The sequence below is a fragment of the Podarcis bocagei genome (genome assembly GCF_964188305.1).
Source record: "Podarcis bocagei genome assembly, chromosome: 2".
Taxonomy (NCBI): Eukaryota; Metazoa; Chordata; class Lepidosauria; order Squamata; family Lacertidae; genus Podarcis; species Podarcis bocagei.
The window spans coordinates 14533520-14555748 of record NC_138126.1 but is presented as its reverse complement, the minus strand read 5'-3'; the positions used below and the strand labels follow the sequence as shown (position 1 = coordinate 14555748).

The following is a 22229-nucleotide window of genomic DNA, read 5'->3' as shown; positions in this document are numbered from 1 at the left end:
GTAAAGGGGCCCCTGACTATTAGGTCTAGTCGTGACCGACTCTGGGGTTGCGGTGCTCATCTCGCTTTATTGGCCGAGGGAGCCAGTGTACAGCTACCAGGTCATATGGCCAGCATGACTAAGCCGCTTCTTGCGAACCAGAGCAGCGCATGGAAACGCCATTTACCTTCCCGCCAGAGCGGTACCTATTTATCTACTTGCACTTTGACGTGCTTTCGAACTGCTAGCTTGGCAGGAGCAGGAACCGAGCAACGGGAGCTCACCCTGTCGCGGTGATTCATCCACCGACCTTCTGATCAGCAAGTCCTAGGCTCTGTGGTTTAACCCACAGCGCCACCCACGTCCCTTCTGGATGTGTGGACAGTCCAGCACAAATCCATGACTAAGGCACTATAATTGCATCAATGACACATCACAATATACACCCACAAAAAGTTGAGGGACTCCTCAACAGCATGCAATGGAGCTTTTGGAGCTTTTCTTTAATACTGTGTTGTTGTTTTTACTGGCATATACATCCCAAATAACCAAAAATTGAAATCCATAAAATACAAATAAAATTGTTTGAAAACAATACAAAAGCTGTCCTCCCCACCCCCCCAACAAAAACTATTGTAAAACCATAAAAACAGCATAAGATCATGAACAATTAACAGAGCACCAAAAACCTGCAAGAGAGAAAACAACATCTTTCTAAAGATTAAAGTACAGTACAGTGGTACCTCGGGTTACAAACACTTCAGGTTACAGACTACGCTTACCCACAAATAGTACCTCAGGTTAAGAAGTTTGCTTCAGAATGAGAACAGAAATCGCACAGCGGCAGCAGGAGGCCCCGTTACCTAAAGTGGTGCTTCAGATTAAGAACAGTTTCAGGTTAAGAACAGACCTCGGAACGAATTAAGTTCGTAACCAGAGGTACCACTGTATATCAAACCAGTTACTAAAAGCCAGGGGTTGGGGGAGATCCTGCCGATTCTGAAAAAAACACTCATTAGTGGTGTATCCCACAACTGAGGTGGAGACCACAGCATGTGACTTATATAGGGCACACATAGCCATGTTGCTGGACTACAACTCCCATCATCTCTGACTCCTGACCATGCTGGTAGGGGCTGATGGGAGTTGTAGTCCGACATCATCCAGGACACCATATCGGCTACCCCTGATATAGAGAATCCAATTGTTAATACAAAAGATTTATGAAGCAATCCCAAAAACAATTAGTCAAAGGCTTCGCTGAATTCAGAGACACAGCGGTACCTCTGGTTGCGGGCATGATCCGTTCTGGGGTGCTGTTCGCACCCCAAAAAATCCGCAACCAGAGCGGCAGTTCTATTTTCTAGGAATATGTGTGTATTTTAACAGTTGGTGTAGGTGAGCAATGAAATGCGGGTCAAAGTTAGTGGAGGCTGAAATTCTGGAAAAAGGAAAGAAAGAGAAAATCCCGGGTTTCGTTCCTTTTCTTATTTCTGCTGATTGTGACTCCTCTCGAAAGGTCTCTGCAAAGAGGTCAGAACTGGCAAATGTTTTCATCTCAGTCATTCTGGTGTGCAGAGAAACTTCAACCGGGCTTGTGAGGCAGATTTAGTCTCCCCAGGAGATGCTGAGGGGGACTTTTCCCCACAGCCAAATGAAAGGGAGGAGGGTCTCTCCATAGAATGAGTCTTCTGAGAACGTGTAGAGTTCGGTTCCTGAGTAAGCATCAGAGAAAGACAAACATCCTCCTTCATAGTCCAGAGTCACCCGGATCCTCCTGGGCTTCTCACTCAGGGACAGAGGAGAGTAACGACGGCAGTTGGAGACCTCGTACTCATCCTCCTCCATCCTCACACACCAGATCCTTCCCTCACGCCTTACCTGGAAGCAGCCCCTTCTCCACTCACACTTGCTGGCGACCATTAAAACCCACCCTTCTGCACTTTCCACTGCGACCTCCCAGAAATGTCTGCCTGCTGTGAATCCCTGATGTCCCAACACACAATGCCAATGGTTGAATCTCTCAGGATTATTGGGCACCAATAGATATTTGTCTCTGTATATGACATTGCTCTGATCTTCATACAGGAGGAGCCATTGACGGGCTGTGTCTGGATGCAGAGTGACATTTGCTGTTGGGGAGAAGATGAGGGAAAGAGAAGAGAGGCAGAATGAGCCAAGAGGCAGAGACGGACACCCTGATCCAAGAAACACTCGGAATAACCAAATTTCCTCTCTGATAAATGGGGATTCCTCACGTTTCATTCAGGATTGGGATCCTCCCCCCTTTCTGCCAGGCTCACCTCAGAATAAATTCCTTCCCCAGCAGGTTTGTATCCCTCCTGTCAATCAAGTCACCCTACAAGAAGCAAAACAGCCCAGAAAATATTCACTCAGCTCTTCTATGCAGTGAAGGGGAGGAGGGATGGATGGGGGCAAGAGGAGAAAAATGGTCCTCCTTTGAATCTCTCCATGTGAATTGCCCATTTGGGGCTTTCAGAGGCTTACATTGAAACGAGAGAGAAGAAATCAATGTAGGCAACCTAACAAATGTCTTTCCCTTGAAAACCTCCAGGATAACCAGAAGGAAACTGCTGCTCCTATTGCTGTTTGTGGGAAAAGTAAATAAAACACCGTAAGAGCCTGGAATGTTCAATTTTCAGACTAATACATTGTCGGGTGTAAAATCCTTGCAGTAATCCTACCTTTGATATCCTTCATCCCAACATACAGAATGGGATTTTTAATGCAGAATTTTGAGATCCACCTCTTCAACTTTGATAGGAAATCCATTGGATTCTTGAATGTCTCCCTTAGCTGACACCTGATGGGGAAAATAAACATTAACCCATTCAATTGCAGAATTTCTGAGTGCAGCAAAAGAAAGGAATTGAGAGGAGGAAAGCCGAGAGACACACACAGAGGAATGGAATCACAGAGGGCAGATGATTCCTCCTTACTAGGGACTCCAGAGCCAGACATCTGAGGGCCAAAGGAGCAGCCCCAGGTCTCTGAATCTCCTCACTTATATGTACTCAAATGGATTAATAAAATCAAGTGATACCATCCTGCTCGGAGCTTTTCAATTTTGGCTGCATTACTTACAAAATGTAAGAAAAATGTGGAGGAGAAAAAGATGATTGCTGCTGTTGACAAAAGTAAAATGTTTCTTCTAGCATCTTATCATGAACCCAAATGACACCTTGAAGTTACGCATTGCAGCTGGGATATGTTCAGGAACATGACACACACCTCAGCTCCTGCTCCCTTCTTGGAACCTTTTGCCACATCCTAAGAGCTTGAAGAGTCGGGTTTTATGGAGATGAGCAGGATCCACTTACTTCTGCAAGGTTCTTCTCACCTTCTAGAAGGGAAAAGAGGAAAAGAAGAAGGGGATTCACCACCTACCACAGGCCGTATAATGGAGACCCATCGGACCCTGGAAGGGATGCCCTCTGATCCTCTTGAGTGAGTCTGCCTAGCAGACACCAAAATTTGGATAGGGATGGATGAATCTAACAATTTCAATTTCAGTTTTTATCTTTCTGATCTTGTGCAGTTCTCCAGATTAGTTTCTGGTTATTATTTTTTAAACATGGTGAAAATTCATGTGATCTCCTCTGTTTTCCCAAGGTATCCATAGTACATTGGTCTGAAGAGAATTTATGCATTATCAGAAAGTTTTGCAGTGAAAACCCTGGAATATATATTCTTTTAAGAAAAAGAAAAAAGGTGTGGGTCGGGTAGGACAAGTAGTCACAGAATGGTAACGATTGTGGAAGGTGGGGGGAGTACAGAAAATCAGTGGGGCAGGAATGAAATGCAGTAGCCTGGTGAACAGGGATCATTTCATGCTCAGAAGTAGCTGCTCTTCGTTTCAAAACTTTTAAGAACTGGGGACAGATATACACAGTGTGTAAACTGAACAGTTGTATACAATGTTCGTCCTACTAAGAACATATTAAAATCAATAGGTTCATTAAAATGGGTCTACTCTCCCTATAACTTATTTTCTTATTAAAACATAACCATAGGGGGAAAATAATTTGTTTTTTACATAAAACTAATAAATGACAAAAGAATTAATGGCTAATTGCCTGAGATGGAAAGTGGGCATTAGAGTCCTGTTATGAATAACATAATTTTTAGACAGTGCATTATCCAATTGACGGGTTTTCCCACCAATAAGTGTGGGTAGGCAGGAAATAAAGGCAGTCTTACTGTCTTAAATTCTAAAAATACTTCCTCCCTTCGTCCTCCAGGCAGGAGATTCTATGCAATTAACCAATGCAGGGTGTTCTGTCACAACCTGTGTTTCCTTGATTGAAAGCATCCCAAGCAGCAGATCCTCTGCCCTTATTTGCATTTTATAATCAATAACTAGATTTCTATCCATGACAACAGTGTTTCCGAAGCCTCTGAGCAATGAGGCTTATTTCTTTCAGAGGTGCACTGCAGTGGACATGCAGAACAGGATCTCAAGCGATTTCAGGGTTCCACCATGTCAAAATGAAATAAAGCAATCCTTGTTGTTTTGATTTATTGCACACTTTTCACCTTAAGGTCTCAGGGCAGGTCACAATCTTTTTTAAAAAAAATAAAAAATAGAAATGGGCAGGGGGAGAATTACAACCACAGGACTGGGGTAGGTTCTAAATATCATTACAGTATCATTATTATTATTCCCTGACTTTTTCCCTGATGAGACTCAAGGTGGCTCATAGATAAAACAGAAACAGCTAAAAACGTATCTGAAGAAGTGTGCATGCACACGAAAGCTCATACCAAGAACTAACTTAGTTGGTCTTTAAGGTGCTACTGGAAGGAATTTTTTTATTTTGAGCTAAAAACGTGTGTGTGGGGGACAACCCTAAAAAGCAATTAAACATTGCAAATAATCTGTTAAAACATACAGATAAGTACCATTAAAAACATCACAGCACCAGCCCTTTCCTTAAAAACAGTCAGTTCCCAAAAGCCTGTTGGGAAAATAAAGCCCCAATAAAGCCCTTTGAAGGGGAACAAGCTCCTTTATATAAATAAATAAGGCTCTGACTATGCACAACAAAGCCTTCGGCCCTTGAGAAATCCACTCACTCACCCTTTTTTCCTTCGCTTCCCGTCTGAAGGGTTAAAACGAGCGGCGCCCCCTGCGCCTAGACAAACCCGGAAGTGCGAGGTCGGGCGAGTTTCCTCTTCCTGTGCTTTCCTCTTGGCTTGGGTGGGAAGCAGCAGCAGCGGCAGCCTCTCGGGCTGCATCTAAAACTCGGGCGCCTGGGGGGCTGCGGGAGGATCCGGAGTCTGCAGCCGGCGAGAGGTGTGTCGAGATGATCTGCGGGGCGGGGTGGGGGAGGGCGGAAAGAGGGGGGAGATGAGCAGGGGAGGAGGGGGAGAGCGAGGGATGGAGGAGACAGGGGGAGGGGGCAAGCATGTAGCCTCCCCTAAAAAGACAGCTCCCCACCCCCCCAAAAAACCCCTTTCACCCAGATCAAGTGGGGCAGGAGGGGCTCTGTGCTGCTTCTCCACCCAATTCAAGAGCAGAGCCAGGAGGGGATGGATTGGGGGGTGTGTGTAGTGCAGACTCTGCAAGGACGGGGGGCGGGGGGGGGGACAGAGAGAGAATGACATAATCCTGCGAACAAAGGAAGGGCACCGGCGCCGCCCAATTTTTAAACTGGGTTTTCGCTTGCGTTTTCTTTGCCCTCCTCGTCCCTCTTTCCTTTCTTCGCATCGCCTGTCAATTGCATAGAAAGCGTTAGAGATGCCACATAAACAACTACTGTATGAGATTATGTTCAGCGGATGGGGGCTAAGAGCCGTGCAGCTGCAGGCAGGGTTTGTGTGGCTCGTAAGAGAGCTGTCCAGCACTCCTGTCAAACCGCTGCAGCCCCCTACCCCAACCCCTGCTTGCATGTATCAAAATATTGAAAGGAGGTTGGGGCCCTCAGCCAGAGAATAAGCAGGAAGATTCACCAACACCTGACAGCTCTTTGCTAGGTTTTTTTGCAGAAAGTTGGTCTGCAGATTTCGCTCCCTCCCACCTCAGACTTCTGTCTCTCCGCTCACACCCCTTGACACTTCCTTCAGTCCCCATATGTTATCCAAGAAGAAGAGTTTGGATTTGATATCCCGCTTTATCACTACCCGAAGGAGTCTCAAAGCGGCTAACATTCTCCTTTCCCTTCCTCCCCCACAACAAACACTCTGTGAGGTGAGTGGGGCTGAGAGACTTCAGAGAAGTGTGACTGGCCCAAGGTCACCCAGCAGCTGCATGTGGAGGAGCGGAGACTCGAACCCGGTTCCCCAGATTACGAGACTACTGCTCTTAACCACTACACCACACTGGCTCTCTCAATCAGGCTCTGCTGAATCAGGCCAGTAGTGGCCCTTGTAGTCCAGCATCCTAGTCTCACCGTGGCTGGCCTGTGGGGAAACCTGCAAGGAACAGGACATGAACACAGAAGCACCTCCCCACACACCTTCCTGTGGTTTCCAGCAACTCCTATTCAGATGCATTTTTGCCTCTGACTGGAGCAAAACCATCTGGGGGGGGGGAGACCCCCGCCTGAAACCCTGGAGCCCTGCTTCTGTGTAATGCAACTTCCTGCGTTCCCCCATAATCCAGTGTGTTGGCCCTTGCCCTCCATGCATGCCACCTGCTTCCCGCCACAGTCCTCTTGTGTTCATTCACACAATCTTTGAGCACACCTTTTTCCTGTCGCCTTTCATTCCACTTCTTTGCGGGCGGCCTCTGTGTCTGTCCTGATTTATGACTCCCAGCTGTGCAGAAAGTGTGTTTCATGGGATGTGAAGATGAAGATAGTCCCCCCCCCCCTTAGTTAAAAATGTGGAACATTTCTCTGGACTTGGCAGAGCTGGGTGCTGGCAACTGGAATCCTTGGGCGGTTTGCAGGAGCCATGCTGCCTGGTCTAAACGCCCCCCCCCCCCGGCCGCCTTAAATTTTCCCCCTTGGTGCAATACTCCTGAACTTTGGAGCAAATAACTCTATTGCTGTTGTAGCTGGACTGGCCTTCAGGTCTGTCTCCAATCCCTGATCAAAGTGTTGGGTGCGACTTCTTAGAGCCCTAAACAGCTTAGGACGAGGATTCCTGCCACCTGCCCATGCCTATTGACTTGAGCCCAAACAGGGGAAGGTTCTCTCAGCATCAGAGACACAGTTGTACAGAACACAGGAACAAGCATCTCTTTCAAATTACAGAGTTACTCAGTTACTCCCTACATAGCAGAATGGCACCATCCATGAGTCTGCCTCTTATGTTTCTGGCCGAGTCACTGCTCTGGGCTTGCAGTCAGGCCTTCTGTGAGGATTCATACTGGAGAAAGCAGTCTTCCTACAGTAAGAGTAAAGAATCTTTATTCCCCTCCCTCCTGCAGGTGCAAAGCACAAGAAGACATTTCCAGCTCCTGTATCTTGCCCTGAAGACCCTGAAGGCTCTGCTTGGATTGGGCCATTCGCCTTGCGACACCAACAGAACAGCATTATCCCCCTGCCAGATGATTTCCCATCTCTGCTGTGGACTTAAGCTTCCATTTGGTGGCTAGTTTTACCAGAATACCTGCTCCGAGGAATTGGGGGTGGGCAGGCACCCCCACCCACCCCCAACTGGAGCCTGCCGACAAGCCCCCTTCTCCCTGCAAGTCTGTCTGCTCCCCTCCTTTACCTCTGCTTTTGCCTTTGGGGAGAGGCAAGAGGGTATCAATCGGGTGGCCAGATTGGGCCCACGGGCCTCGCCTTGCTGACCTCCGACGCGAGACAGGAATTTCCCTTGTGGGTTGACACAATATGGCTACGGGGAGAGGGGAAACGGCTGCCCTCCACCTGCAGTTCCAGGGTGCTCCAGAACCAGGAATGCAGCCAGCGATGAAAATGGAGGCGCAAGACCCACCTGGTCACGAACTAGGGGGAGGGGCAGCTTCCCGCTTCCTTCCGGTTGGCTCCATGCGGGAGTTTTTGGCCGGGGAAGCTCCTCAGCAGGTGAAGCAGGAGCCGGATGAGGGTCTGCAGCAGCACTGGGAGGCCCAGAGGCAGGAGTTCCCCAAGGCAGTGCCCTATCCCCAGCCAGGGTGGCGGAACCCACCACTGCACAAGCCCTTGCAGTGGGACACCAATTCATTCCAGACCTCCTATGAGGCAGCTGCCAACCCGAGCCAGTGGCCCCCCGGAGGGTGGGTAGCCCAGAGCCTGCCGGGCCTCAGCCGGGAAGCCCAGCCAGTCTTCGGCGGCTCAGGGCACCGAGAGCGAAGGGGCTACGGGAGTGTGAAGGAGGAAACCCCTGGTGATGACACGGTCAGCATGGAGGTGCGGCGCCAGCGCTTCCGACGCCATCGCTACCAGGAGGCCGAGGGGCCCCGGGAAGTCTGCCGGCAGCTGCAGGAGCTCTGCCACCAGTGGCTGAGGCCCGAGAGGCACAGCAAGGAGCAGATCCTGGAGGCCGTGGTCGTGGAGCAGTTCCTGACAGTCCTGCCCCAGGAAATCCAGAACTGGGTCCGGGAGCACAGCCCAGAAACCTGCGCCCAAGCAGTCGCCTTGTCGGAAGACTTCCTGATGAGGCAGCGAGAAGCCCAGAGAAAAGAGCAGCAGGTAATTTTTTTTTTTTAAAGGTTCTCTAATAAAATGGGGGCGGGGAAAGAAGAGACAACTTATTTCCCACACCCCATTATGTGAAAACAAAATGCTAGACCAGAAGGAAATCCTAGAGGAATGCACAGACTGTACACTCGTTGAAGATTACATAGGAATGGTGTATGTGCAGTTTCTGTACACTGGTTGTACACTCACTGAACGTAATGTGTGAATAGCCCTAACAGACTGCAAACTTTGTGTGTGTTTGTATGGTTGTGAAATAATGTAAGAAACAGGACCAGCTTTAATGAAAGCATTTAGGAAAACCATTAAGTGTGTGTGTGTATACTGCTGATGACCTCCATGCTCCAACGAAGTGTACCTTTGAACACCGGTTGCTGGGGGATGGAGAACAGTGGTGGGTTCTTGCATCAGAGGCTTCATCAGAGGTTTCCAAAAGTTTGTTTGCCCTTTTGGGAACAGGAATCCAAACTAGACGGACCTTTTGTCCAATCCAACAGGGCTGAATGCCTTAGAACAAGAAGAACATATGTTTAAAGAAGATTGGAAAATGTTTATTGAATATATAGGGAGAAATTGTGTACATTTGAAAACATTGGCAGCATTAAGATAAATTCAACAGTGTAAATAAGTTTTGACGGATGTGATATTGGAATACTGAATGGTTTAGTTCATGTAAAATATGCAACAATTTACAGTATGCGAAATGAACCATGGAAAGAGAAGAAGGGAAGTCATTGAGATTTTAGGTAAAGGTAAAGGGAGCCCTTTGATGATGGGGTGATCTCCTGTTGCTCGGTCCCTGCTCCTGCCAACCTAGCAGTTTGAAAGCACATCAAAGTGCAAGTAGATAAATAGGTACTGCTCTGGCGGGAAGGAAAACAGCATTTCCGTGCACTGCTCTGGTTTGCCAGAAGCAGCTTAGTCATGCTGGGCACATGACCCGGAAGCTGTCTGCGGACAAAAGCCAGCTCCCTCGGCCAGTAAAGCGAGATGAGCGCCGCAACCCCAGAGTCGGTCACGACTGGACCTAATGGTCAGGGGTCCCTTTACCTTTACCTTAAAGGATACCTATTTATCTACTTGCACTTTGACATGTTTTCGAACTGCTAGGTTGGCAGGAGCAGGGACTGAGCAACGGGAGCTCACCCCTTTGCAGGGATTCGAACCGCCGACCTTCTGATCGGCAAGTCCTAGGCTCTGTGGTTTAACCCACAGCGCCACCCGTGTCCCATTGATATTTTAAGGTTGTTTAAATGAATATTCTAACATATAAAACAGAAATATTTAATAAAAATTTTATACAGTCGTACCTTGGTTCTCAAACACCTTGGTACTTGTATGTTTTGGCTCCTGAACACGGCAAACCTGGAAGTAAGTGTTTGCGAACATTTTTTGGAAGCTGAATGTCCAACGTGGCTTCCACTTGATTCCAGGAAGCTCCTGCAGCCAATCGGAAACCGCACCTTGGTTTTCGAACGGTTTCAGGAGTCGTACAGACTCCCGGAACGGATTAAGTTCGAGAACCAAGGTACGACTGTATATATAAAAAAAGAAAAACCCATCACTAAAATACAATTTGACGTTGGTAGAATTAAAACTATAAACATGTAGGTAATGTTGGTCTGGTCTGGTTTGAATGGAGAGTCGTTTTGCAGCACGGAGTTTCTTCCAAGCAGCATCGCCAGTCCCTCCCTGGCCTGATCTTTCCTCTTTGCTCTTTTCAGGCTCTGTGGACGTTTGATGAGGTGGTGGTGAACACCCCCATGCCGCAGCAATACCCCTCTGTGGCGCAACAGGTACACTACCCTACAGTGGCGCTGCCAATGCAGTACCCTCCCCTGGCCCAGCCGGTGGCGTTTCCTGCCATCGGACCACAGGCTCCGAATCCTGTTGTGCCAGAGAGAGCACCGCCCAATGCCGGGAGAACGCTGATCTGCCGGGAACCTGTGCCTGAGGGAGGCAGGAGTCTCAGGCCGTATGGTAAGGATTCTCCGAGGCAGCTACACCGGAGTTAATTTTGAACACTTTGTGGGAGCCCAGTCAAGGTCTATGGCATGAATCAGACCTCTGTCTCTGGAGAAGGGGGGAGTCTACAGATTGTTGGATCTGTTTTGAGCACAAGAAGATCTCTGCTGGATCAAGTCCAGCCTCCTCTTCTCACAGTGGCCAATCAGATGCCTGCAGGAAACCTTCCAGGTGGGACCTGAACACAACAGCACTCTGCTTCCTGGGGTTTCCAGCATTCAGAAGCATGCTGCTTCCGATTGTGAGGGCTAGTAGCCTTGCCCTCCTTGATTGGGTATTGTGGCGTTCACACAGGGTCCCCGGACGTCTGACGGTCTATTGATCCCTGTGCCGCCACTGTGCTCGCTTCCCCGCTGCCACCAACCCGTTACTCTCGGGTAAAACACTGAGTCCAGACAGTTGTTAAAATCGAACCAAATAAACAAGTTTATTTTATAAACATTAACGAGTTTATGGTTTCTCAGATAAAATTCCTGTCAGTATCTTAACTTTAGTTTCTTTACCGGCCTATGCCTTCCTAATACCATCTGACTCAACTGTTTGACTGACTCCTCTTAACAAATTCTCTCTCTCACATCAGACTAGCCCAACCCACAGACTTATCCTCTCTGTCTCTTCTAACTCCAGACTGTCTTCTCAACCACCCTAACTCGAACTCCAACTCCTCCCCTTGGGTTCCCATTGGTTAGTCATTTTACAATTAGTTAACCCTTCCCTTATGAACCCAGTATGATGTCACACACCTAGGAGGGCAAACGCCACATGTATAATCCTCCTTTAAAGACATTTAAGTTGGGGGCCTTCACTGCCTCCTGGAGGACCAAGTTCCCTAGTTCTACTTTGCCCTACATGAAGTACTTGAGTCCCCCAACATTCAGTTTCATTGGATATTCGTGATATGAGAGAGGGAGAAAAGCTTTTCTCTTATCAACTTTGTCAACAAACTTGTGTCCTGTCACCTCTTGTCTTTTCTCTAAACTAAAAGGTCCCAGACGCTGCAAACTTTGGTCATGAGCAGCATAAACCTGGAGCTCCTCTCTCACTTGGCATAACTATACAACTGTCTATATAGGGCATAGGCAACCTTCGGCCTGCCATATGTTTTGGCCTACAACTCCCATGATCCCTAGCTAACAGGACCAGTGGTCAGGGATGATGGGAATTGTAGTCCAAAACATCTGGAGGGTCGAAGGCTGCCTATGCCTGGTCTATATGCTATTTGCTGTAATTCCAATTCAAGCTTTTGAAGCTTGATATGTCTATTTTTTGGACCCACCTTATTTCTTTCAGTTGTTTTAAACTGTTTTGATATTGTGTCTTATTTGCCCTGGGACCTTAGAGTGAAGGGACTAAAACAACAACAGTGATAATACTATGTGGCCTCGAGTTTTGGGGCTGGGAGGGGGGACTGGTGGAATCCTGCTTTTGTGTCAGTTCAGGTGAGCAAAACAAAAATTCCATGTTGCTCAAGTTAACAGCCGGCAGTCAGTATCCAGAGAAGTGTCGCACACTACAAGGGAAAAGGGAACCAAAGGAGGACAGGAGGTGAAGCCAAGAGAAGCAGACTCTGGCTGAGGAACTCCTCCTGAATTTGCCGTCAAAATCTCTGAATGGATGAGGACCTGGGATACAGAGAGCTTTTATATTGCAGCTCCCAGTTAGAAGGCCAGATTAGGAACCAATCCAGAGATTCCTGCAAAGAAAGGCAGGTATGGTGCTTCTGAGGCCTACACTTCTTTGTCTCAACTGTTTGGGCCTATTTTGCATTGTTGTTAAGAGAACGGTGCCTTCGTGGGGCGGGGAGCCAGAGGTGTAGTGGCTTAGGTGTTGTACATCTGAAGGAGCGTCTCCACCCTAATTGCTCAGCCTGGACACTGAAGTCCAGCTCCGAGGGCCTTCTGCCGGTTCCCTCACTGCAAGAAGTGAAGCTACACAGGGGTGTCCAAACTTTTTTCAAAGAGGGCCAGATTTGATAAAGTGAACACACGTGAGGGCCAACCAAAGTTGTTGACAAATTGTTGAGCTTTTTTTAGGATTTTACTCCAGGAAATAAACTGCCACAGGGGCCAGATTAAACTGACCAGTGGGCCAGATTAAGCCCCCAAAGCAGACTTTGGACATGCCTTCTCAGTAGTGACGCCTGCCCTGTGGAACTTTTTAATGTTTGATCTTTTATCATGTTTTTAATGTTCTTCTATTATTATTATTATTATTATTATTATTATTATTATTATTATTGTCATACCGCTTGTTACGTTTGGTTCAGGTTACGTCTTTTCAGTTTGCGTCCCGTGGCGACCTGGAAGTACCGGAAAGGGTTACTTCCGGGTTTCGCCACTCATGCATACTCTCAAAATGACATGACGCGCATGCGCAGATGCGGCGAATCGCGACACACGCAGATGCGGGTTGCATTCTGCTCATGTTGTGAACGGGGCTCCGGAACGGATCCATTTCGCAACTAGAGGTACCACTGTATTATTATTAAACACGTGTCCCAAACAGGGAATCTACTTTATGTTTTTGTGTGTGTCCCAACCTATGCAGGCCCCATTCAAGAATTCCGGAGGCCCCTCACAAACGCAGAGCGGATGCGGAACCGGCGGATGCGGAACCGGAAGCAGCGCCTTGAGACCAGCATGCAGCTGGTGGAGTCGGCTTCGAGGGCCCCTTCCATGCTTTTGGACGCCATGCGTGGCTTGCACCGCCAGGACCTGAAGGCCTTTGACAGGGCCAGGCAAGAGGAGAGGCAGCACAGGAAGCAGGAGAGGCGCCAGGACAGGGCCACGTCCCAGCTGATGGTCAACGCCATTGAGCGCTCCCACAACGACCTGGGCGAGTTCCTGGGGAGGCAAACGGCCACCATGGCAGCCATCACGGCAGTCTTCGCCGGCCAGAGGTCTCCGTCGCAAGGAGCGTCCCTTGGCTACAGCTCGTACCAGGGGAACAGTAACCCACCTTGGGGCCCGCCGGAAGCTGGGACCCCTCTACCGCCTGGTCACGTGCCCGGCACGCCTTCAGAGCCCGTGGCAGGCCCAGCCATTCCGTGCCCGGTGCCTCCTCTGGCCACGGCAGGCGGCATTTGCAACCCCATCCCAGAACCCCCTCCTACGGACGGACCACGAGAGGATGCCGCTCCAGACTCACCCATGCCATCCACTTCTGACACCGCGTCGCGTACGCTAGACACGCGGCCGAGCAGAGGGATGAAAAGGAAGATGTGGGAATGACAAGGGGCACCCTTCCCCTCTTGTAGTTTTCATTTGGATTTCGATGGGATTTTCTTAATGGGCAGGGGTGCCAGAACCCTGCTCTTTTCCCATCCACCTCCCACTTACCCTGGTTTTAACAGGACAGCCCGTCTATCTATGCAAAAAAAAAAAAAAAAAGGCAAAAAGCTGCATGGTCAGGTTGCATACTGGTAGCCAGTGAGAGCTGTAGGGTTCAGAGCCTGTGCTGTTCCAACAGATAAAAGAGGTGAGTTTTGATCCAGGAGACCTGGGTGAGTGGACCAGTGGACCCACTGAGGCAAGTCAAATCTGCCTTTCTGTAAAATGGGAATAACCAGCCTACCTCGCAAAAGTGGTTGCAGAGGGGTGCTTTGCAAATGCAAGAGCCCCATAAACACATGCAATGTTGACTTGGTTGTACTTAGCAAATCAATCTCTATTGCTTAGAGATTTTTTTAAAATTGTAAGCGGTGGAGAAATTCTATTAAATATTAAAATAATAATTTAAAGGAGGGACAAGGGCAAGAGCTGTTCCAGTGAAGCAGTGTCTTGTGCCAAACCCTTCAAAGTGGCCCAGTCGATACGGCAATTTCTTAACAGCGTTTTATTTATTATATGATATTTATTATAAAATGTTTTTTAATACCCCTATAATAGCTGTCCGTAGTGGCTAATCAAGCCACAAAGTTACAACAGTATTTACAGTGGTACCCCGCAAGACGAATGCCTCGCAAGACGGAAAACCCGCAAGACGAAAGGGTTTTCTGTTTTGGAGGCGCTTCGCAAGACGAATTTCCCTATGGGCTTGCATCGCAAGACGAAAGCCCATAGGGAAATGCTGGCGGTCGGGAGCAAAGACTTTCGCCCACAGCCGGCCTTCAGAAGAGGACCTCTTCTGAAGGCCGGCGGGGGGCAAAAGTCTTTGCTCCCCCCCGCCTGCCTTCCCCCCACCTGCCCCGGGCGATCTTAAAATGCTGGCGGGCGGGAGCGAAGCGTTCGCTGCCGACCCCTAGCATTTTAAAATCTCCAAGGGACAGCAGAGAAGTCTCTGTCCCGGGGAGGTTTTAAAATGCTGGGGGTCGGGAGCGTTCGCTGCCGACCCCCAGCATTTTAAAACGCTGTTCCGAAGCGGGGGGCGGGAACATCTGCCCCAGCCGCCCCACTTCGGAACGATGTTCCGAAGGGGGGAGGGGGGGCGGGAACAGCTGCCCCAGCCGCCCCACTTCGGAACGATGTTCCGAAGGGGGGAGGGGGGGCGGGAACAGCTGCCCCAGCCGCCCCACTTCGGAACGATATTCTGAAGGGGGGAGGGGGGCGGGAACAGCTGCCCCAGCCGCCCCCCTTCGGAACGATGTTCCGAAGGGGGGAGGTGGGGCGGGAACAGCTGCCCCACCCGCCCCACTTCGGAACGATGTTCCGAAGGGGGGAGGGCTGGCGGGAACAGCTGCCCCACCTCCCCCCTTCGGAACGATGTTCCGAAGGGGGGAGGTGGGGCGGGAACAGCTGCCCCAGCCGCCCCACTTCGGAACGATGTTCCGAAGGGGGGAGGTGGGGCGGGAACAGCTGCCCCAGCCGCCCCACTTCGGAACGATGTTCCGAAGGGGGGAGGTGGGGCGGGAACAGCTGCCCCATCCGCCCCACTTCGGAACGCTGTTCCGAAGTGGTGAGGTGGGGCGGGAACAGCTGCCCCATCCGCCCCACTTCGGAACGATGTTCCGAAGGGGGGAGGTGGGGCGGGAACAGCTGCCCCAGCCGCCCCACTTCGGAACGATGTTCCGAAGGGGGGAGGTGGGGCGGGAACAGCTGCCCCATCCGCCCCACTTCGGAACGCTGTTCCGAAGTGGTGAGGTGGGGCGGGAACAGCTGCCCCATCCGCCCCACTTCGGAACGATGTTCCGAAGGGGGGAGGTGGGGCGGGAACAGCTGCCCCAGCCGCCCCACTTCGGAACGATGTTCCGAAGGGGGGAGGTGGGGCGGGAACAGCTGCCCCATCCGCCCCACTTCGGAACGATGTTCCGAAGGGGGGAGGTGGGGCGGGAACAGCTGCCCCATCCGCCCCACTTCGGAACGCTGTTCCGAAGGGGGGAGGTGGGGCGGGAACAGCTGCCCCATCCGCCCCACTTCGGAACGATGTTCCGAAGGGGGGAGGTGGGGCGGGAACAGCTGCCCCATCCGCCCCACTTCGGAACGATGTTCCGAAGGGGGGAGGTGGGGCGGGAACAGCTGCCCCAGCCGCCCCACTTCGGAACGCTGTTCCGAAGTGGGGAGGTGGGGCGGGAACAGCTGCCCCATCCGCCCCACTTCGGAACGATGTTCCGAAGGGGGGAGGGGGGCGGGAACAGCTGCCCCAGCCGCCCCACTTCGGAACGATGTTCCGAAGGGGGGAGGGGGGCGGGAACAGCTGCCCCAGCTGCCGGGCTTCGTAGCGCTGCTGCGAAGCCGGGCGGGGGGGTGGGAACACCTTCTGAAGGCGGGCAGGGGGCGAAAGTCTTTGTCCCCCCTGCCTGCCTTCCCAGGGGCTTTTAAATCGCCCCGGACAGCGGAGAAGTCCTCCGCTGTCCGGGGCGATTTTAAAATGCCGCCCGCCAGCATTTTAAGATCCCCCGGACAGCGGATCTCCTCCGCTGTCCCAGGGTTTTTTAAAATGCTGGGGGTGGGAAGAAAAGCCCTTGTCCCCCCCCCCAGCCTTCAGAAGAGGTCCGGGGACAGACTGTCCCCGGACCTGGCCTGAAGGTGGTTTCCCTAGGAACGCATTAATTGATTTTCAATGCATTCCTATGGGAAACCGTGCATCGCAAGACGAAAAACCCGCAAGACGAAGAGAATTGCGGAACGAATTAATTTCGTCTTGCGAGGCACCACTGTATTATGAAATGATGTACCCATAATTCAAAAAGAGAGTATTTTAAACCAGAAGCCAACAAAAGATTTTAAAAAGAGAGCGGTGCAGCAGAGAAGAACATTGTACAATCTCTATTGGGCTTGTCATCGGTGCTATCCCATGAGGAAAGTCAGCATTATACCCATTTTACAGATGGGAAAAACTGAGGCTCAGCATAAGTAGTGAGCTATTTTTTGTTGTTCCAAGCTCTAATACTTTAATTGTCGTCGTGAAAAGCGACACGCTGGGTGGAGCCGCTACACCAGCTTCCCTGCAAGGTGGGTTGCTGCTGCTTACTGGGAGAAGGTGGAGAGAAAGAAGGCAAAGAAGTTGTGCTGCAAATGTATCAGTGGAGCCCATTGGGTGCTTCTGCTGGTGCTTTTGCACCACATTGACCTCTCCACCTCACTTTTAACTGATCCTCCTGCTTGAGCTGCAGCCATTAGCTCAGGTCTGGGGGAACTTTTGGACCTCCCCCCAGATGTGGCTAGATTAGGGCTCCTCCATTGTCTTCCGAGACGGACGGATGCCAATCAACAACAGCACCCAGGCCAGTTTCCCCTCCTTTTTTTTGCAATTCTAGATTCAAGCGCAGCTCGGTTTTTCCTAAGCCAGGCTGGCTTCCTCACCGAAATGTACCGAAGATGTCAAAACCAGCCTTTCCTTCACCAGAAGCAGCAACGTCTTTTTTGAGACAATCTGTCTTTTAAGAACCCCGGAGGTTTCCCCCCTCCCTAAGACTGGCACTCGAGACTTGGCATTTTGGAGCCCTCCTGGACCACGCCGTTCAGTTTTGATGGATTTTTTAAAATAAGTACTGTTTTTAAATGAACTCTGTTAACCTGTCCAGCTTGCAAAACGTGTATTTATTTGTAAATGTATTCTGAGCTTTTTAAGTGGGAAGGAATAAAGGAATGGTGCGGTGGAGAGTTGGGGCAAGCTATGAGGGTGGGATCGCCGGGGTTGGGTTTGGCAAAAGATTAAGAGCAGGAGTAGGAAACCTGAAGGCCTCTGGATGTTGCTGGACTCCAGCTCCCATCATCTTTGAGCATAGGCTGTGCTGCCTGGGGCTGATGGGAACTGGGATCCCCATCTCCAAAGCTGTTTTCCATTTACGCTAAAAGCCACAAATCTTTTCAGCTTCAAAATGCAGAGAGGGGGAAATCAGACAGTGAAAACAGTCCACAGGCATGAGTTCTCTCCATGTCAGAACACCCATGCGCTGTTGGGTGAAAGCAAAAATTATACATCAAGTCTGGACCTCCTGATGATGTTGGACTCCAACTCCCATCATCCCTGAGCAATTGGCACGCTCCCTGGGGCTGATGGGAGTTGGAGTCCAGAAGCACCTGGACTCCAGCCCTGTTACGCATCCTAATGACACTCTCTGTCTACCTTTGAAACTTAGCAGGAGGTAAATCAGGTTGGATGAGAGACCAGTTATCAGCCAGATCATTCCCAGCCATGCTGAACCCAGAAGGAGTCTATCATTTGGAGCAGAGGGGTTGCAGCTGGTCTTTGCTCCCCTTAAAGACTTCAAGAGCTGTGCCACTTCAGACTGCTCGTGTAACAATATGCTCCTCCATGCACGCACACGTGCGCGCACACACACACACACGTCCCTGCATGTAGAAAAGTAGCTGGTGAGAAGGAAAGGCCTCCAGCTTAAATCCCTGCCCCCCAGTAAAGATGCTAGTTTTTCATGTTTACCATCCTCCTTCAACCTGATGCCCTCCTGATGATGCCCAGATCTCCAGGCTAGGGAAGATTTATTTATAACAATATTTGTATACTGTAGTTCCGTAAAAAAAACACCCCCTACAATAATTATCTTTATGCAATAAACAACCCCCCCCCCAAATAAATTTTAAAAGTATTGATTGCCAGCTAACTATTACTGAAAATGTATGGTGGAGATAGAGGAAATTGTGGCCTGAAGTTGCCACGGGCCCAATTCCCACTGATGGGTTGGGGCTGGCTGGGGCTGATGACATCTGGAGAAGGTCCACAGGTTCCCTGATCCTGCTGAAGATGTGCAGCCCAGACACAGGCTTTCCCTCCTCAGCAAGAACCCAGCCAGTGTGGTGTAGTGGTTCAGAGCGGTAGTCACGTAATCTGGGAAACCGGGTTCGTGTCTCCGCTCCTCCACATGCAGCTGCTGGGTGACCTTGGGCCAGTCACACTTCTGTGAAGTCTCTCAGCCCCACTCACCTCACAGAGTGTTTGTTGTGGGGGAGGAAGGGAAAGGAGAATGTTAGCCGCTTTGAGACTCCTGAAGGGGAGTGAAAGGCGGGATATCAAATCCAAACTCTTCTTCTTCTCAAAAAGAGCAGCTGGTGAGGCCCAGCGGGATAGGCCATGCCTTGTTGTGTGCAAATCTGCCAACTGCTAATGCCTAGAGCATTTCCCATAAACCCCTGCAGTGGTTCCCTGCCAGGCACTCAGGGTCTCCTTAGCTGTCTTCTCAGTGTGGAAGCCAGTTTGAGGACCAGCGTCCTGAGTGGGCAATTTGTTTTGCTCGTTCAGAGCAGGGGTGGGGAATCTTTGGCCCTCTTCCTGTTCCCCGGCTCCAGTTCCCATAAGCCCCAGCCACCATGGCCAATGGGCAGAGATCATAGTCCAATAAGGTCTGGAGTACCACAGGTCCCCCCCCCCCCCCGATTCAGGAGAAAGCAATTTCCAAAGGGGCTCTGTATCTATATTAGGATTTATCCAAAGCAACAGAGTTACTTCTGGGCTATTTGACTTCTCCCCCCCCCCCCCCAATCCACTCCCCTCTTTGAAAAACAAAAGCGTCATTAACGCAGCATTGTCAGCCTCCAAAGATGCCCAGGGTCATTTTAGCAGGCTTTCCAAATGGGGGTTCTCAGATGAATTCCACCTCCCCTCCACATCACAAGTTTTGAAACTATTCAATAAAGTTTGTAATTTTTCTGTGTGGTCTTGCTTTATCTTGTTCAGCCCTCTTCTCTCCCCACAAAAAACCCTTGACGGTGGCACTTTCAAAATTGCATCAATTCAAAACAGAACCTCATCCCCAGGAACTCCCTCACTAGGCAATTACCGTATTTTTCGCCCTATAGGACACACTTTCCCCCCCTCCAAAAATGAAGGGGAAATGTGTGTGCGTCCTATGGGGCGAATGCAGGCTTTCACTGAAGCCTGGAGAGCGAGAGGGGTCTCATGGCGCTTCAACGCTCTCCAGGCTTCGCGCAGCTCTCTGCAAGCCGTGGGAGCCCGGCGCTGCCTGTTCTGGGGGCTGGGAATTTCCCCCCCCCCTTTATTTCCCCCCCCAAAAAAAAACTAGGTGCGCCCTATGGGCCGGTGCGCCCTGTGGGGCAAAAAATACAGTAATTGGGTCAGAGATGGGAAAGCTTTCTCTGGGTGTGAGGGATGCATTCTTCCATGGGTGATCATTTGGGGCATGCAAGTTAATGCTGGGTGCTGCCAGAACCAGAAGGCCCCCTCTCTCTGCCAGCCCTTTCTCTCTCTGGCCTTCCCCTGCTCACTCACTCACTCTCTCACACACAAACACATCCCCTTTTCTCATCATAATTGCCTTTCAATGTGGAAAAAAGGACCTGCTTAATTTCCGCCTAGGAAATAAAAAAGCAGGAAAAGTGCATTGAAGGGTGTGTGTGTGTGTGTGTGAAATCAGGAGTTGTTGAGGACCCCCAGGGATTCCTGCCACCTGCTGTCTAAATCACTCAATCACTCTTCACTCACTGGCTAAAAACACTTGACAGGCGGGAGCATTTTCACAGGAATTGCTTGCAAGGGTACCTGCATATCTGGCTCAAAATAGTACGGCCCATTCTTCCACCTCATCCTCCTCATATTTAAGAAAGGAGAAGTCAAAGACACCGTTCTCAATTTTTATGCATGCTATTCCTTAAAAGTAAGTAACGGGGGAAAGGGAAGTAGAAACATTTTTTTTATTATTATTAAAGCAGAAGTAAAACGGAGTTATGCAAAGAAAAAGAAAATCTGATTATCACATTGTCAAATGAATGCCGCTCCTGTCAGCTTGAAAACACAGGTGAGTGCTGTGGTTAAACACACTTTGAAAACTATGGGCCATACTTCTGAGTAGATGTGTATAGTTAACTTCTATTGAAATCAACGGGGCTGAAGTTATTCATATCTAACTTGAAGTCAAGGTGATCTCGATGGGACTAAAGTGAGACGATGCCTGTATGAACTGGGCCCAGTATTCCTAGGCTGCACGCCTTATTGCTACATTTTGAAGGTCAGCTGTGTTTTTCAAATGATGAGTTGTTCCAGTACAGTTTCTCCCGTACATGCCAACCCCTTTCCCAATTTTTAAAATAAAATCCTCTTAATGTACTGAGGAATCTTTTTAAGCTTGAAAAGTGAAAAGCAGCAGCTTTGTGTATACGATCCAGAGAAGAAGAAAAAAGATTAGTGCATTTAGGTCCCTGCTGGAAACAAAACAGTTTCACACTTGTGCATCAAGGCTGCACGCAACTGCTAGTACCCTCAGTGGTAGAGAGCTTCCTTTGCATGCAGAAGGTCCCAGTTTCACTCCCTGGTATGTCGAAAAGTTAAAAATAATATTAGAATGCAATTTTGAAGAAATCCCCCCCAATTAGAAACATTGGAGTGCTGCAGCCAATCAGAATAGACAATACTGAGCTAACCAGACCAATGACATCACTTGTGCTTTTATATTCTGTTGCAGCGGCGTAGCGTGGGTTGTCAGCACCCAGGGCAAGGCAAGTAATTTGCGCCCCCTAACCCCTAACCTGCCGCCGCTGCCAGCTTCTTCTTGCTGCTGCCTGGTCTGGTCTGGTGTGGTTCTCTCCCGCGCTCAGCGCTGCGCTGGGCGGCCGCTGCACTGTCCCTCCCCCAGATAGTCCCTCTCTCTCTCTCCGCACCGCACGCCTGGCACCCACCCCCTCCACAGTGGGCGGCGACCCAGCGGCTCGGATCGGATTCGCACAGCCAGCACTGCAGTGAGAGAGAGTGAGTGAGCCAGGTAGGGGCAGAGAGCTGCAAGTGCAAGCGCCCCCCCCCCAGATGTTGCGCCCGGCCCCCCCTGCACCCCCCACGCTACGCCACTGTTCTGTTGGAAGCTGCCCAGAGTGGCCAAGGCAACCCAGTCAGATGGGTGGGGTATAAATAATAATAAAAATTACTACTACTACTGTGGCCTGCTTCTGAAATCAAACAAGGAGGGCATTGAGCCCCATGGCTGGTGGTCTGCATGGCTGCCAATTAAATAATGCTCCATTTATAAATTTAAGACAGCACCACACTACTTTATGCAGTCGTGGTTTCCACCCCACAAAGAATACTGGGAACTGTAGTTTCTTAAGGGTGCTGAGAGTTGTTAAGGAGACTCCTCATACAGACACAGTTCCCTGGGAAGAGAGATGAATTGCTATGGAGCAGCTCCCTGAGAATCAAAGAGGTATCTCTCAAGCTGCTTCTAATGCCATGCCTCTCATGAGTCTATCCTGCATTTTACCCTTCTATTCTATT

At 50.0% G+C, this 22229-nt stretch overlaps 3 protein-coding genes across 3 annotated transcripts in view; 2 read left to right on the top strand and 1 right to left on the bottom strand.

Moving 5' to 3' along the window:
- The window catches only part of LOC308580688 (tripartite motif-containing protein 10-like), a gene marked incomplete at its 3' end in the record, with an annotated part of 35259 nt that extends 32511 nt beyond the window's left edge, over window positions 1-2748 (bottom strand). Inside the window, exon 1 of the mRNA XM_081182707.1 lies at window positions 2685-2748. The remainder of the gene's footprint in view (window positions 1-2684) is intronic.
- The window catches only part of LOC308580783 (tripartite motif-containing protein 10-like), a 109698-nt gene that overhangs the window by 22236 nt on the left and 65233 nt on the right, over window positions 1-22229 (top strand). The gene's annotated exons all lie outside the window — the stretch shown is intronic.
- On the top strand, window positions 5154-14296 carry LOC308580654 (uncharacterized protein). Its single transcript, XM_081182618.1, has 4 exons — window positions 5154-5296; window positions 7376-8582; window positions 10313-10568; window positions 13161-14296. The coding sequence occupies exons 2-4, from the start codon at window positions 7785-7787 to the stop codon at window positions 13841-13843; spliced, it is 1737 nt and encodes a 578-aa protein (XP_081038744.1). The 5' UTR covers window positions 5154-5296; window positions 7376-7784; the 3' UTR covers window positions 13844-14296.